Source organism: Balaenoptera borealis, assembly GCF_965194805.1.
Source record: "Balaenoptera borealis genome assembly, chromosome: 18".
In the NCBI taxonomy this organism is placed as follows: Eukaryota; Metazoa; Chordata; class Mammalia; order Artiodactyla; family Balaenopteridae; genus Balaenoptera; species Balaenoptera borealis.
Genome location: NC_138877.1, coordinates 9,890,824 through 9,908,596, shown reverse-complemented (window position 1 = coordinate 9,908,596; position 17,773 = coordinate 9,890,824). Strand labels below are relative to the sequence as shown.

The following is a 17,773-nucleotide window of genomic DNA, read 5'->3' as shown; positions in this document are numbered from 1 at the left end:
CTTGAGAGCCGAGTTCACGTAGTGACCTTGAGAATAGCTATGAATAAGATTAAGGAGGCGTCTTGTTGTTTCGTATACAAAGCCACAAGGATAGAAGGATCTGGCTTTTTATCCGCACCCCCCCCTCCCCACCACCCCAAGATAGTAAAGGACTTTTCCTCCTTATTTGCAGTTTTTAGAACCAAAATATGGCTATTTTCACTGTAAAGATTGTAAGACGAGATGGGAGAGTGCTTATGTGTGGTGCATTTCTGGAACTAATAAGGTAAGTAAAAGTGAGTGGGACAAGGGAGAGCATGGGCGGGCGCAGGTGCTCCATGGCGGAAGACCATGTTTCCTAATGGGGCATGACCAGAATGCTGTCTCGTCATCTTGGCAGCCTCTGTGCCAGGCACATAACAGGTGTTCAGTAAATGTTTGGGTTGAACTGAATTGGGCTGTCCACAAGAGCTCCTGAGCTCCTGAACCATACCCTGGTGTTATATTTGGTTTGGTAGTTGCACTGGGCAAAATGTCCGGTTATTTAAATGAACTCTTGCTCTTGTATACATTGGGACTTGCTATAATCATTTTTTAGTTGGTATATTGTAACAGGTTTGGGCCTTAGCTCTAGAAAATTTCCACTGTCTGTCCACAAGGTGGGGCAATGAGAGAAATAATTTATTGTAAAGGTTAACCTTGAGAGCCTTACTCATTTAGGCTCCCCGCCTTAATTTGAATTAGTTGTCAACATATTTAGGTTGGGAAAGTTTACACATTTTGCGTTTCCGGATTTTCCTGAACCATCAGACTCTGGTCATTAAACACTTTCAGTTTGAGAGCAGTAGGCTGGACTTGAGCAGCTTCTGTCTCCTTTCACTGGGCATGTGGCCTTTATTTCACAACAGTCTACATCTGGTGTCTCGCATTCACCTCTACGAGCATTTGAGTTTGAGGCCCCTGTGCTGTTGCATTTTAGATACTGCTTTTCCTGCTTAAGGACTGTAGAGGGAGAGGATAAGGAGGCATGCTACGACCTGAATGAAAACTTGTTTTTTTGTTTTTTTTTTTTAACCCTAGCCATTTACTAGACCCTGGAGGTGAATAGATTTTTAAACTAAACTAAAATTACTTTCCTTCTCTTGCCAAAAAAGAAACAGTGGGTTTAATTCAAACGCTGGTGACACTAGGAAACAAAGAACAAGACATAGAACTCATCCTGGAGAAATTTATTGATAGGAGTGAGGCAGACAAAATGATATTTGGTGGTATATGCATTGGCACCCGTGGCATGGAAGTGGTACAGAAATGATACAGGAGGGGGACGATTAACCCTGTCAGAGGGAAGGCATCTTGATGTCCAAGCAGGATTTTAAAGGTTTATAAATAGGAGTTCACCAAGAGAGGAAGGGAGAGAAAGTGCACAAGAAAATGCACAAAGCCTGGAAACCATGTGTGTTGGTGGGTAACTATAAGTAATTTCAAATTGAGAAATACTGAAAAAAATGAAAAAGTAGGGGCAAATAGACCAGGACAAAAGGAGCAGGTCAAGGGTTCTGCCTGCACAATGAATAAAGTTATAATAGCTACTTCTCACTGAAGACTTTTACTGTGGTACTTTGTGTACATTATTGGGTAGTTGTCAGAATTATAGAAAAAGGAAGTGGTATTGTCTCAATTTTACAGGTAAGGAAAATGAGGTTCAAAGAATAAGAAAAAATGACAGCACTAGAAGAGCTTAAGACTTCAGCATAGAGGTTGGGCAAAAGCAAGCTGCAAGGTGAAGGAATGGATTACTTAGGATCTGGGAGCCTAGAGTAAATATAAACTTGTATAAAAGACAAATTTCTCTTTAGGTTTATTTCAAACAACTCTGTTGCAAATGCCAAAAGAGTTTTAACCCTTATCGAGTAGAAGCAATCCAATGCCAGGTAAGCAAATAGAATATTTCCATCGTATCTATAATGTTTTCATTCTTAAGCATGAAGCTTCTGTGGCAAAATGTTAGGATTTGATAGACTTAGATATCTGTACAGGAGTGTTAGGTTTTCTGTATGTTTGAATTTTTATAATATTTTAGAAAAAGCATTAATTCTAGGTTTTTATGGGGGGGAAGGGGAAGGTTTACTCTTAAGTTGCCTTATGTGGTGTGTTTATGTATGTGGTGTGTTTTTCCTCAAACACCCTGTGTATAATTTGCATGTAATAATTTAACAGGTAACCTTTATTAAGCTTTTACTATGTGCCAAACTTGAGGCCAAGTGCTTTTCATTATCTCCTGTAATCTAACCTTTGAGGTAGATGTTATTCCTATGATACAGACCAGAAAGCTAAAGTTCAATAAGAAAATAACTTGCCCAAGGTTGGACAGATAGTATTAGAGTTGAGATCAGATTCCATGGTGTCCCCAAGGTCTAGGATGTCACAGAATTCGATGAGCTCTTACCTAAAACAGCTTGCAGGAGACATCTCTTGAAGCTTTTCAGAAAAGTGTGACATAGTTGATTTTCATAATCAAGAATTTTTTTTAACCTAAATCCTTCACTTACTTAAAAACATTTTTATACTACTAAGAAATAAATAACTTAAAAAACTAGTCTAATCGTTTATAAATGATTTATCTTTAGATTTTCTAATCTGACATTCTCATTTAGTCTGTTTACTATAATTACTTTGGATTTAAATATATTTTCTTACTATTATACTCCTTTTTCTTGTGTTCACTTGAATTGATTTTTTTATATTCCCCCCCCCATTATCTTGGATGGATATCCAATATCTTGGCAGTTATTCATTCTTTAATGTTCATCTTACAGCATGATTCTTTAACAACTTATGTAGACGTTGATAAGTCAATCTCACCTCTCCTTGACAATGCAGTGACCTTAGGTCACACTAACTCCTTATCACTTCATCCAAACTTCTTTGCTGCTATTGTTGTATGTTAATTTTAAACTTTAAAAGACATTATTTGTTATAGTCATAATTAATTTAGCTTTAGCTACATATTTACCCTTTCTGCTGCTCTCAGGTCCTTTTTGTATCTGGGACCACTTTCCTTTTACCTGAAGAACACATTTTAATATTTCCTGTAATGCAGGTCTGAAGGTGACACATTTTATTTTGTCTAGATAGGTTTTTTAAAGGATATTTTTGCTGAGTGTAAAATTTTTAGGTTGGCAGTAGATTCTTTCTGCCCTTTAAGGATCCTGACCTTCATCGTTTCTGTAGTGTTGGCTATTGGTCTTATTGCAGCTCCTTTGAAGTAATATATCTCACTTTTTCTTACCTTCTTAAGTCTGTTTGCTTTTAAGATATTTCTCTCTGCTTTGGTTTTCAGCAGAGACAAATTTACAGAAAATAAATTTTACAATTTATACCCAATTGTAGTTTCTTTGTATTTATCCTGCTTACAATTCATAGTGTTTCCTGAATCTGTAGCTTGAAGACTTTTATCACTCTTGGAAAATTATCAGCCATTATCTTTAAAATATTACTTCTACCTCCATTCTCTCTTTCTTCTAATTACTCATATTAGACCTTGTACCATATCCCTTATCTCTTTTATGCTCTTTTCTGTTTTTCCTATGCTTTTGTCTCTCTTTGCTTCAGTTTGGTTAGCACCTACTAAACTATCTTCCATTTCTCTAATTTTTCCTTCTGCTCTTTCCAATCTGCTGTCAAACCTACCTATTCAGTTATAGATTTCAGTTACTGTGTTTTTCAGTACTAGAATTTTTATGTCTTTTTAAGTGATGTCCAGTTCTCTGTTGGAAATATCAGTCTCATCTCTTTGAACATATTAAACATCATTTTCTTAAAATCTGTACCAGAAAACTCCATTAATTTAATCCTCTATGGTTCTGTTGCTATCCTCTTCACATTCCTTGGTTTTCGAGTATGTTGTTCTGTCTCCTTATATACCTGGTTACTTTTGAGTGCTATATATTGTATATGAAAAATTATAGTGATAATAATAATAATAATTCGAGGCCTAGGATAGTATTGTTTTTCACAGAAGACTTGCTTCTGTTGGGCAGATGGGAACACTAGCAATTTCAGATTACTATTTTCCAATCAGGGTTGAGCTGTTTTGAAACTGGGCTTCAGCAGTTGAAGGCTGGTCAATTTTTGGTTCATTCTTATTCTTAGGTGTAGCCTTTCAGGGCCCTTCAGGGTCCCAGCACAAAACCTGAATTGTTTACCAGGTCTCTCCTATTTTGACATATTTAAGATTATCCCTCAGCCTCATCAACTTGTTAAACTCATTTTCAGCTTCCTGAAATACTGAAAAAAATGAAAAAGTAGGGGCAAATAGAGTCTTTCACCTCTTACAGAATTGCCTTTAGAGAGAAAATAGTCCCAAATGTCAGGCTCATCTCTCTTTCTGGGCTTCCTTCTCTGATACTTTGGTAACTCTCCAGTGCCTTCAAGGAGTTCTTGTTTTTAATTATTATCTTCTCTGCTCAGCTTTTCTTGTTGTCCTAAGTAGGAGATTTGGTCAAAACTACCTAATCCACCATTACTAAAACCAGAAACCTACCTTTAGACTAAATCCTGATTTTTTTTTTTAACTAAAAAAATTTGTTTTGAATTAAGCCTTTTCTTCGTTATAAAGGTGATATGAGGATTAAGTGAATTTATATAAAGTGCTTGGAGCAGTACCTAGAGTAAGCAACATGTGAGTATTGCTGTTAGAATTTTCTTAAGGATGCATACTCATCAACAGGAGAGTGGAAGATGTAATTGCAGTACAACATTTGATAAATCATATCTGAGACACTCATTTGGAAAATAAAAATGCCTATTTTCACAATATAAAAGGTAAAGCTTGACTTATTCTTTTTGGCTATGGACATATGCAGAAAATAGAGCAGTGATTATAAATTTTCAAAGATTAGCAGGGTTGGGAAGGTGGACCAGGGTAGTATACCAGTCTCCATGGGGTGTGATTTTTATTTATCAGAAGACAGAATAGGATAATGGTTAAAAACACTTCAAATTCCAGCAGAGATTAGGCATGACTGGAAGGAAAACATGTAGCTTCCTCTAGAGCACCCCTCCCTCCAGCTGTGACAACCAAAAATCTCTCCAGATATTGCCAAATGTCTGCTGGTAGGTAAAATACTACTGGTTGAGAATCACTGCTCTAGTATTTTTCAAATGTTCCAGTCTAGGTAATCAAATCACTTAATACCCACTGCTCACTCCCACCTGGCTACAAATGTAGAAACCTGCATAATGAAGAGACTCTACAAAGCTCTTTTAAACCTTTTCTCTTGTATCTTCTGGACTGGCTCATCAATGTTCTCTTAAATATCGTCTTTGATCATTCATTTTGAAAAATGCATGACGTTTAGTGGGCTGTGAGTGGTTTTGTGCAACTTGGTCTTGGACTTCTCATAGGATTCAAAGGAGGAGAAAGGTATCGGGGATAGGGGTGATGGGGAGAAGTATTTTCATTTGAAGACTACATTTGAAGAACTAATTTGATCATTTAGTCCCCAAACTGTTGCTTCTTTTCAAAAGACCTGTTCAAAGTCTCGTTGTTCCTGTCTTCAAAAGAAAAGACACATCGATCTAAGGAGGCCTCATCGGCAGGAGCTGTGTGGCCGCTGCAAAGACAAGAGATTCTCCTGTGGCAATATTTACAGCTTTAAATGCATCATGTGACAGGCAGCATGCTTCGTACGGGACACCTGAACTCTTCTTGTAATTTACTGTATAGTTCCTCTTTTGCACCTTGGCTCTGACCTGGTATTGGAAAATGGTTTAGGCTTTTGTACTTTTTGTAGGTGGTATGACAATTGTCGATGTGAATAGAATAAAATAAATGCATGTAAAATAGACCATGAAGACACATTAATTGGTGATCCCAGGGTAAAAACATCACTAAAACATTGGGAAAATGGTAGATCCTATCACTAATATGAACGGAACAATGAAGAGGAACAGTCATTCATTTGACAAACTTTTATAAACTGGGTGTTCTAAGTGCTAGGAATATAGAGACAATCAGGAGCAAGGTCCTTGCCTTCAAGTATACTTAATCATTATAGCAAATGCATAAATAGTACTTAGTATATGCCAGGCATTGATGTTACTCATCACAGCAGTCTTATTATACTCCTTTTTAATAGATGAGGAGAGGGAGCCACAGGGAGGTTACAGGGTAAAGCCAGAATTTGAACCTAGGTAGACTAGTACATTCTCCATGGCTTTAGATTTACTTAGATTTTTTTCTCAGATTCAGATGTGTTAAGTGCAATGAAGGAAACGGGGCTATAATAGAGTGACTCTTTTATAAAGAGTTGTTGAAGAGAGGTGACATGAGAATTGAGACCTGCCGGATGAGGGGGAGCTGGGAGAAAGGAAGATGAATTTGATCCAACAGAACAGCAAGAGCAAAGACCCTGCGGTGGGCTGGGACATGTACTTGGTATGTTTGAGGAACAAGAGCCCCTGAGGCTCAAGTCAGGCATAGGCTGGAGAAGGCAGGTCTCAGGTCAAGCATATGGCAGCCCATGAAAGGGTTTAAACAAGGCACTGACAACAGATTCTTTCTATAAAAAACTTACTGCTATGAGAGAATACCAGGTAGGGTGGGAGGAAGGAGACCAGTTAGGAGGTTAATGAATGCACGAGCAAAATGATGGCTTGGAAAAGAGTGGGTGGCCATGGAGATAGAGAGAAATATATGAATTTCAGATAGTGTTTGAAAATGTAATGAACAGGATTAGGAGTGGGTGATGGTGAAATAAATTATGACTTTTAGGTTTCTTTGAGCTCTGGGTTGGATGGAACTGAGAGGTATAGCAGGAACATATTCTGGACTCAAATTACCTAACTTCAAATCCTCGGTGTGATACTTAGGAGATGTATGATTGTGGGCAAGTTACTTATGCCCTCTCTCTCAATTACTCTTCTGTAAAATGGGGACAATAATAGTAACTGTCTCTTGGTGGTGGTGATGTGAGGACTAAAGCAGCTGTTACATATTAAGCACTTAGGTTACTACCTGTAACAGGTATTCAGTAAACTTAGCTGTCCTTTTTTGGTGGGGCTATATAGTGAGATAGGAGAAGGCTTCTGTTTTCAACATTAACTTTGAAATATTTGAAACTCCATCCAAATGGAGACGTCATGTAGGCTGTTGTTTATATGAATCTGGAATTTAGGAGGGAGGTAAGAGCTACAGAGAGAGAGATTTGGAGATTAAAAAATCTGTAGTCACTACCAAATGTAAAATAGATAGCTAGTGGAAAGCAGCTGCATAGCACAGGGAGATCAGCTTGGTGCGTTGTGACTATCTAGAGGGGTGGTATAGGGAGGGTGGGAGGGATATGCAAGAGGGAGGAGATATGGGGATATATGTATACATATAGCTGATTCACTTCATTATACAGCAGAAACTAACACAACATTGTAAAGAATTATACTCCAATAAAGACGTAAAAAAAAAAAAGTCCATAGTACTGGGAATTCCTTGGTGATCCAATGGTTAGGACTCTGCACTTCCACTGCAGTGGGCCTGGGTTCCATCCCTGGTCGGGGAACTAAGATCCCGCAAGCCGAGCAGTGTGGCCAAAAAAACCCACAAAGTATGTATGTGTGTGTGTGTGTGTGTGTGTGTGTGTGTGTGTGTGTGTGTGTGTGTATATATATATATATGTATATATATATATATATATATACATATATATATATATATATATATATATATATATATAAAATTATAAAATTTAAAACTGTGAGCCCTGATGGTGTCACCTAGTAGGAGAGTACAGCACAGGGCCCTGGGGCACAGCAACATTTAGAACAACGATTCTAAAACTTTAACGTCCCAGGAATTACTTGGTGATCTTGTTTTTTGTTTTTTTAATTAAATGAGTCATTTAATTAGATTTCAACTATAATTAATAACTCTTTACCCTGTGTTCCCTACCATAAGTTGACTCTGTTTTTAGCTTAACTTATCTTTTCCTCCCTCTGTATTGGGTTTTAAGTTAGAACTTTTATGGTAATTATTATGGTACTGCCAGTTCTACTGACCTATGATGTGCTTTTCCCAAAGCCTCTGATATTCATCTTGTATCCAGATTGCCATTTTTATTTTTTTTGTAATTTTAATTTTATATTGGAATATAGTTGATTTACAATGTTGTGTTAGTTTCAGATATACATCAAAGTGATTCGGTTATACATATATCCATTCTTTTTCAGATTCTTTTTCCATATAGGTTATTACAGAATATTGAGTAGAGCTCCCTGGGCTATACAGTAGATCCTTGTTTATTATTTTATATATATTAGTGTGTATATGTTAATCCCAAATTCCTAATTTATCCCTCCCCACCAGCTTTCCCCTTTGGTAATCATAGGTGTGTTTTTGAAGTCTGTGAATCTGTTTTTGTTTTGTAAATAAGTTCATTTGTATCATTTCTTTAAGATTCTACGTATAAGTGATATCATATATTTGTCTTTCTCTGTCTGACTTACTTCATTTAGTATGATAATCTCCAGATCTATCCGTGTTGCAGCAAATGGCATTATTTCATTTTTTATGGCTGAGTAATATTGCATTGTATATATGCACCACATCTTCTTTATCCAGTCGTCCGTTGGTGGATATTCTGTTTGCTTCCATGTCTTGACTACTGTAAATAGTGTGGCAGTGAACATTAGGATACATATATCTTTTCGAATTATGATTTTCTCCAGATATATGCCCAGCAGTGGGATTGCTGGATCATATGGTAGTTCTATTTTTAGCTTTTTTAGGTACATGCATAGTGTTCTCCATAGTGGCAGTACCAATTTATATTCCCACCAACAGTGTAGGAGGGCTCCCTTTTCTCCACATCCTCTCCAGCATTTACTGTTTGTACACTTTTTGATGATAGCCATTCTGACTGCTGTGAGGTGATATCTCATTGTAGTTTTTTTTTTTTTTTTAACATCTTTATTGGAATATAATTTGTTACAATGGTGTGTTAGTTTCTGCTTTATAACAAAGTGAATCAGCTATACATATACATATATCCCCATATCTCTTCCCTCTTGCATCTCCCTCCCTCCCACCCTCCCTATCCCGCCCCTCTAGGTGGTCACAAAGCACCGAGCTGATCTCCAGGTGCTATGCAGCTGCTTCCCACTAGCTATCGGTTTTACATTTGGTAGTGTATATATGTCAATGCTACTCTCTCACTTCGTCCCAGCTTACCCTTCCCCCTCCCCGTGTCCTCAAGTCCATTCTCTACGTCTGCCTCTTTATTCCTGTCCTGCCCCTAGGTTCTTCAGAAACTTTTTTTAGATTCCATATATATGTGTTAGCATATGGTATTTGTTTTTCTCTTTCTGACTTACTTCACTCTGTATGACAGTCTCTAGGTCCATCCACCTCACTACAAATAACTCAATTTCGTTTCCTTTTATGACTGAGTAATATTCTGTTGTACATATGTGCCACATCTTCTTTACCCATTCATCTGTCGATGGACACTTAGGTTGCTTCCATGACCTGGCTATTGTAAATAGTGCTGCAGTGAACATTGAGGTACATGTCTCTTTCTGAATTATGGTTTTCTCAGGGTATATGCCCAGTAGTGGGATTGCTGGGTTGCATGTTAGTTCTATTTTTTAGTTTTTTTAAGGAACCTCCATACTGTTCTCCATAGTAGCTGTATTAATTTACATTCCCACCAACAGTGCAAGAGGGTTCCTTTTTCTCCACACCCTCTCCAGCATTTATTCTTTGTAGATATTTTGATGATGGCCATTCTCACTGGTGTGAGGTGATACCTCATTGTAGTTTTTTTTAAAGAAATTCACGTTCTTTTATTTATTTATTTATAACTGTGTTGAGTCTTCGTTTCTGTGTGAGGGCTTTCTCTAGTCGCGGCAAGTGGGGACCACTCTTCATCGCGGTGCGCCGGCCTCTCACCACCGCGGTCTCTCTTGTTGCGGAGCACAGGCTCCAGACGCGCAGGCTCAGCAATCGTGGCTCACGGGCCCAGTTGCTCCGTGGCATGTGGGATCTTCCCAGACCAGGGCTCGAACCCGTGTCCCCTGCATTGGCAGGCAGATTCTCAACCACTGCGCCACCAGGGAAGCCCTCATTGTAGTTTTGATTTGCATTTCTCTAGTGATTAGTGATGTTGAGCATCCTTTCATGTGTTTCTTGGCAATCTGTATATCTTCTTTGGAGAAATGTCTATTTAGGTCTTCTGCCCATTTTGGGACTGGATTGTTGGTTTTTTTGATATTGAGCTGCATGAGCTGCCTGTATATTTTGGAGATTAATCCTTTGTCAGTTGCTTCATTTGCAAATATTTTCTCCCGTTCTGAGGGTTGTCTTTTTGTCCTGTTTATGGTTTCCTTTGCTGTGCAAAAGCTTTTAAGTTTCATTAGGTCCCATTTGTTTATTTTTGTTTTTATTTCCATTTCTCTAGGAGGTGGGTCAAAAAGGATCTTGCTGTGATTTATGTCATAGAGTGTTCTGCCTACCTATGTTTTCCTCTGAGAGTTTTATACTGTCTGGCCTGACATTTAGGTCTTTAATCCATTTTGAGTTTATTTTTGTATATGGTGTTAGGGAGTGTTCTAATTTCATTCTTTTACATGTATCTGTCCAGTTTTCCCAGCACCACTTATTGAAGAGGCTGTCTTTTCTCCATTGTATATGCTTGCCTCCTTTATCAAACATAAGGTGACCATACGTGCGTGGGTTTACCTCTGGACTTTCTATCCTGTTTCATTGATCTATATTTCTGTTTTTGTGCCAGTACTATACTGTCTTGATTACTGTAGCTTTGTAGTATAGTCTGAAGACAGGGAGCCTGATTCCTCCAGCTCCATTTTTCTTTCTCAAGATTGCTTTGGCTCTTCAGGGTCTTTTGTGTTTCCATACAAATTGTGAAATTTTTTGTTCTAGTTCTGTGGAAAATGCCAGTGGTAGTTTGATGGGATTGCATTGAATCTGTAGATTGCTTTGGGTAGTATAGTCATTTTCACAATGTTGATTTTTCTAATCCAAGAACATGGTATATCTCTCCATCTATTTGTATCATCTTTAATTTCTTTTATCAGTGTCTTATAATTTTCTGCATACAGGTCTTTTGTCTCCTTAGGTAGGTTTATTCCTAGATATTTTTTCTTTTTGTTGCAGTGGTAAATGGGAGGGTTTCCTTAATTTCACTTTCAGATTTTTCATCATTAGTGTACAGGAATGAAGACATTTCTGTGCATTAATATGTATCCTGCTACTTTACCATTCATTAGCCCTAGTAGTTTTCTGGTAGCATCTTTAGGATTCTCTATGTATAGTATCATGTCATCTGCAAACAGTGACAGCTTTATTTCTTCTTTTCCGATTTGGATTCCTTTTATTTCTGCCTTTTCTCTGATTACTGTGGCTAAAACTTCCAAAACAGTATTGAATAATAGTGGTGAGAGTGGGCAACCTTGTCTTGTTCCTGATCTTAGTGGAAATGGTTTCAGTTTTTCACCATTGAGGACAATGTTGGCTGTGGGTTTGTCATATATGGCCTTTATTATGTTGAGGTAAGTTACCTCTGTGCCTACTTTCTGGAGGGGTTTCTTCATAAATGGATGTTGAATATTGTCAAAAGCTTTTTCTGCATCTATTGAGATGATCATATGGTTTTTCTTCTTCAATTTGTTAATATGGATTATCACATTGATTGATTTGCGTATATTGAAGAATCCTTGCATTCCTGGGATAAACCCCACTTGATCATGGTGTATGATCCTTTGAATGTGCTGTTGGATTCTGTTTGCTAGTATTTTGTTGAGGATTTTTGCATCTATGTTCATCAGTGATATTGGCCTGTAGTTTTCTTTCTTTGTGACATCTTTGTCTGGTTTTGGTATCAGGGTGATGATGGCCTCGTAGAATGAGTTTGGGAGTGTTCCTCCCTCTGCAATATTTTGGAAGAGTTTGAGAAGGATAGGTGTTAGCTCTTCTCTAAATGTTTGATAGAATTCGCCTGTGAAGCCATCTGGTCCTGGGCTTTTGTTTGTTGGAAGGTTTTTAATCACAGTTTCAATTTCAGTGCTTGTGATTGGTCTGTTCATATTTTCTGTTTCTTTCTGGTTCAGTCTCGGCAGATTGTGCATTTCTAAGAATCTGTCCGTTTCTTCCAGGTTGTCCATTTTATTGGCATAGAGTTGCTTGTAGTAATCTCTCATGATCCTTTGTATTTCTACAGTGTCAGTTGTTACTTCTCCTTTTTCATTTCTAATTCTGTTGATTTGAGTCATCTCCCTTTTTTTCCTGATGAGTCTGGCTAATGGTTTATCAATTTTGTTTATCTTCTCAAAGAAACAGCTTTTAGTTTTATTGATCTTTGCTATTGTTTCCTTCATTTCTTTTTCATTTATTTCTGATCTGATCTTTATGATTTCCTTCCTTCTGCTAACTTTGGGTTTTGTTTGCTCTTCTTTCTCTAGCTGCTTTAGGTGTAAGGTTAGGTTGTTTATTTGAGATGTTTCTTGTTTCTTAAGGTAGGATTATATTGCTATAGACTTCCCTCTTAGAACTGCTTCTGCTGCATCCCATAGTTTTCAGGTCGTCGTGTTTACATTGTCATTTGTTTCTAGGTATTTTTTGATCTACTGTTTGATTTCTTCAGTGATGTCTTGGTTATTAAGTAGTGTATTGTTTAGCCTCCATGTGTTTGTATTTTTTTTTTTTTTTTTTTTTACAGATTTTTTTCCTGTAATTGATATCTAGTCTCATAGTGTTGTGGTCAGAAAAGATACTTGATAGGATTTCAATTTTCTTAAATTTACTATGGCTTGATTTGTGACCCAAGATATGATCTACCCTGAGAATGTTCCAGGAGCACTTGAGAAGAAAGTGTATTCTGTTGTTTTGGGATGGAATGTCCTATAAGTATCAATTAAATCCATCTTGTTTAATGTATCATTTAAAGCTTGTGTTTCCTTATCTATTATCATTTTGGATGATGTGTCCATTGGTGAAAGTGGGGTCTTAAAGTCCCCTACTATGATTGTGTCACTGTCGATTTCCCCTTTTATGGCTATTAGCATTTGCCTCATGTATTGAGGTGCTCCTATGTTGGGTGCATAAATATTTACAATTGTTATATCTTCTTCTTGGATTGATCCCTTGATCATTATGTAATGTCCTTCTTTGTCTCTTGTAATAGTCTTTATTTTAAAGTCTATTTTGTCTGATATGAGAATTGCTACTCCAGCTTTCTTTTGATTTCCATTTGCATGGAATATCTTTTTCCATCCCCTCACTTTCAGTCTCTATGTGTCCCTAGGTCTGATGTGGGTCTCTTGTAGACAGCATATATACGGGTGTTGTTTTTGTATCCATTCAGCCAGTCTATGTCTTTTGGTTGGAACATTTAATCCATTTACATTTAAGGTAATTATTGATATGTATATTCCTATTACCGTTTCTTAATTGTTTTGGGTTTCTTATTGTAGGTGTTTTCCTTCTCTTGTGTTTCCTGCCTAGAGAAGTTCCTTTAGCATTTGTTGTAAAGCTGGTTTGGTGGTGCTGAATTCTCTTAGCTTTTGCTTGTCTGTAAAGCATTTAATTTCTCCATCGAATCTGAATGAGATCCTTGCTGGGAAGAGTAATCTTGGTTGTACGTTTTTCCCTTTCATCACTTTAAATATGTCCTGCCACCCCCTTCTGGCTTGCAGAGTTTCTGCTGAAACATCAGCTGTTAACCTTATGGGGATTCCCTTATATGTTATTTGTTTCTTTTCCCTTGCTGCTTTTAATATTTTTTCTTTGTATTTAATTTTTGATAGTTTGAGTAATATGTGTCTTGGCGTGTTTCTCCTTAGATTTATCCTGTATGGGATTGTCTGTGCTTCCTGGACTTAACTATTTCCTTTCCCATATTAGGGAAGTTTTCAACTATAATCTCTTCAAATATTTTCTCAGTCCCTTTCTTTTTCTCTTCTTCTTCTGGGACCCCTATAATTCGAATGTTGGTGTTTTTAATGTTGTCCTAGAGGTCTCTGAGACTGTCCTCAATTCTTTTCATTCTTTTTTCTTTATTCTGCACTGTGGTAATTATTTCCACTATTTAACCTTCCAGGTCACTTATCCGTTCTTCTGCCTCAGTTGTTCTGCTGTTGATTCCTTCTAGAGAATTTTTAATTTCATTTATTGTGTTGTTCATCATTGTTTGTTTGCTCTTTAGTTCCTCTAGGTCCTTGTTAAACGTTTCTTGTATTTTCTCCATTCTGTTTCCAAGATTTTGGATCATCTTTACTATCATTATTCTGAATTCTTTTTCAGGTAGACTGCCTATTTCCTCTTCATTTGTTAGGTCTGGTTCGTTACTGCCTTGCTCCTTCATCTGCTGTTTGTTTCTCTGTCTTCTCATTTTGCTTAACTTACTGTGTTTGGGGTCTCCTTTTCGCAGGCTGCAGGTTCGTAGTTCCCATTGTTTTTGGTGTCTGCCCCCAGTGGCTAGGGTTGGTTTAGTGGATTGTGTAGGCTTCCTGGTGCAGGGAACTAGTGCCTGTGTTCTGGTGGATGAGGCTGGATCTTGTCTTTCTGGTGGGCAGGTCCACGTCCAGTGGTGTGTTTTGGGGTGTCTGTGACCTTCTTATGATTTAAGGCAGCCTCTGTGCTAATGGGTGGGGTTGTGTTCCTGTCTTGCTAGTTGTTTGGCATAGGGTGTCCAGCCCTGTAGCTTGCTGGTCGTTGATTGGAGCTGGGTCTTGGTGTTGAGATGGAGATCTCTGGGAGATTTTTGCTGTTTGATATTACGTGGAGCTGGGAGGTGTCTGGTGGACCAGTGTCCTTAACTCAGCTCTCCCACCTCAGAGGTACAGGCCTGATGCCCGGCCGGAGCACCAAGACCCTGTCATCCACATGGTACAGGAGAAAAGGGAGAAAGAAAGATAAGAAAAGAACCTTATTAAAATAAAAAATAATTATTAAAAATAAAAAAGAATTTTAAAAGTAAGAAAAAATAAAGAAAGAAGAGAGCAACCAAACCAAAAAACAAATCCACCAATGATAAGAGGCACTAAAAACTATACTAAAAAAAAAAGAACCCCAACAAAACGGACAGACAGAACCCTAGGACAAATGGTAAAAGAAAAGTTATACAGACAAAATCACACACAGTAGCATACACATACACACTCACAAAAAGGGAAAAAGGAAAAATATATATATATCGTCACTCCCAAAGTCCACCACCTCAATTTGGGATGATTCGTTGTCTATTCAGGTATTCCACAGATGCAGGGTACATCAAGTTGATTGTGGAGATTTAATCCGCTGTTCCTGAGGCTGCTGGGAGAGATTTCCCTTTCTCTTCTTTGTTCGCACAGCTCCTGGGGTTCAGCTTTGGATTTGGCCCTGCCTCTGCGTGTAGGTCGCCTGAGGTCATGTGTTCCCAGCCCAGACAGGACAGGATTAAAGGAGCAGCTGATTCGGGGGCTCTGCCTCAGGCCGGGCGGAAGGAGGGGTACGGAATTCAGGGTGAGCCTGCAGAGGCAGAGGCCGGTGTGACATTGCACCAGCCTGAGATGCACCGTGTGTTCTCCGGGGAAGTTGTCCCTGGATCACTGGACCCTGGCAGTGGTGGGCTGCACCCGCTCCTGGGAGGGGAGGTGATGAGAGTGACCTGTGCTTGCACACAGGCTTCTTGGTGGCTGCAGCAGCCGACTTAGAGTCTCATGCCCGTCTCTGGGGTCCGTGCTGATCGCCGCGGCTCACACCCGTCTCTGGAGCTCGTTTAGGTGCTGCTCTTAATCCCCTCTCCTCGCGCACTAGGAAACAAAGAGGCAAGAAGAAGTCTCTTGTCTCTTCGGCAGCTCCAGACTTTTTCCCGGACTCCCTCCCGGCTAGCTGTGGCGCTCTAGCCCCCTTCAGGCTGTGTTCACGCAGCCAACCCCAGTCCTTTCCCTGGGATCCGACCTCTGAAGCCCAAGCCTCAGCTCCCAGCCCCCGCCCGCCCCAGCGGGTGAGCAGACAAGCCTCTCGGGCTGGTGAGTGCTGGTCGGCACTGATCCTCTGTGCGGGAATCTCTCCGCTTTGCCCTCCGCACCCCTGTGGCTGCACTCTCCTCCCTGGCTCCAAATCTTCCACCCCGCCACCCCTCATCTCCGCCAGTGAAGGGGCTTCCTAGTGTGTGGAAACTTTTCTCCTTCACAACTCCCTCCCAGAGGTGCAGGTCCCATCCCTATTTTTTGTCCCTGTTGTTTCTTTTTTCTTTTGCCCTACTCAGGTACATGGGGAGTTTCTTGCCTTTTGGGATGTTTGAGTTCTTCTGCCAGCATTCAGTAGGTGTTCTTTAAGGGTTGTTCCACATGTAGATGTATTTCTGATGTATTCGTGGTGAGGAAGGTGATCTCCACGTCTTACTCTTCCGCCATCTTGAAGCTCCTCTACACACGTTTTTTTCCCCCCTCATTTTAGTTTTGATTTGCATTTCTCTAATAGAGATGTTGAGCATCTTTTCATGTGCCTCTTGGCCATCCGTATGTCTTATTTGGAGAAATGTCTATTTAGATCTTCTGACCATTTAAAAAAATTTTTTCTAATCATTTAAATTTTTATTAGTTTCAGTAAAGAATATAACATATAATTCAAAGTGTTTAAAGAATGTAAACTAGAAACAATTTAATAACCTCCATTCTGATTCTAATCTCCTTTTAGTCATGGGTTAGTCTAACTCAGGCTTTTTTTTTTTTCATTTTGCTAAGTATTGTATTTTTAATTTTTTTAACTTTTTATATTATATTGAAGGATAGTTGATTAACAATGTTGTGTTAGTTTCAGGTAAACAAGAAAGTGATTCAGTTATACATCTATCTATTCTTTTTCAAATTCTTTTCCCAATTAGGTTGTTACATAATATTGAGCAGAGTTCCCTGTGCTATACAGTAGGTCCTTGTTGGTTATCCATTTTAAATACAGCAGTGTGTACATGTCAATCCCAAACTCCCGAATTATCCCCCACCCCACCCTTCCCACCAGTAACCATAAGTTCATTCTCTAAGTCTGTGAGTCTGTTTCTGTTCTGTAAGTTCATTTGTATCATTTTTTTAAGATTCTGCATATAAGCAATATCATACAGTATTTCTCTTTCTCTGTTCACTCAGTATGACAGTCTCTAGGTTCATCCATGTTGCTGCAAATGGCATTATTTTATTCTTTTTAATGGCTGAGTAATATTCCATTGTATATATGTACCACATCTTCTTTATGCATTCTTCTTTCAGTGGACATTTAAGTTCTTTCCATGTCTTGGCTATTGTAAATAGTGCTGCAATGAACATTGGGGTGCATGTATCCTTTCAGACCATGTTTTTCTCTGGGTATATGCCCAGGAGTGGGATTGCAGGATCATATGATAGCTCTGTTTTTAGTTTCTTAAGGAGCCTTCATACTGTTCTCCATAGTGGCTGCACCAATTTATATTCCCACCAACAGTGTAGGAGGGTTCCCTTTTCTGCACACCCTCTCCAGCATTTACTGTTTGTAGACTTTTTGATGATAGCCATTTTGATTGGTGTGAGGTGATATCTCGTAGTTTTGATTTGCATTTCTCTAAAAATTAGTGATGTTGAACATCTTTTCATGTGCCTCTTAGCCATCTGTATGTCTTCTTTGGAGAAATCTCTATTTGGGTCTTCTGCCCATTTTTTGATTGGGTTGTTTGTTTTGATGATATTAAGCCGCATGAGCTGTTTGTAAATTTTGGAGGCTAATCCCTTGTTGGTCACATCATTTACAAATATTTTCTCTTATTCTGTGGGT

At 38.6% G+C, this 17,773-nt stretch overlaps 1 protein-coding gene across 2 annotated transcripts in view; it reads left to right on the top strand.

The window, feature by feature from the left end:
* ZAR1L (zygote arrest 1 like) overlaps positions 1-17,773 on the top strand; it is a 72,791-nt gene that overhangs the window by 2,875 nt on the left and 52,143 nt on the right. The window contains exons 2-4 of one of the 2 annotated variants that reach the window (XM_082366295.1): positions 173-265; positions 1,836-1,910; positions 5,509-7,565. In XM_082366295.1, the coding sequence (XP_082222421.1) occupies positions 173-265; positions 1,836-1,910; positions 5,509-5,652 (312 nt within the window). In that variant the 3' untranslated portion in view covers positions 5,653-7,565. Of the gene's footprint in view, positions 1-172; positions 266-1,835; positions 1,911-5,508; positions 7,566-17,773 lie in introns of those variants that run through there. The other variant, XM_082366296.1, reaches the window with a different exon arrangement.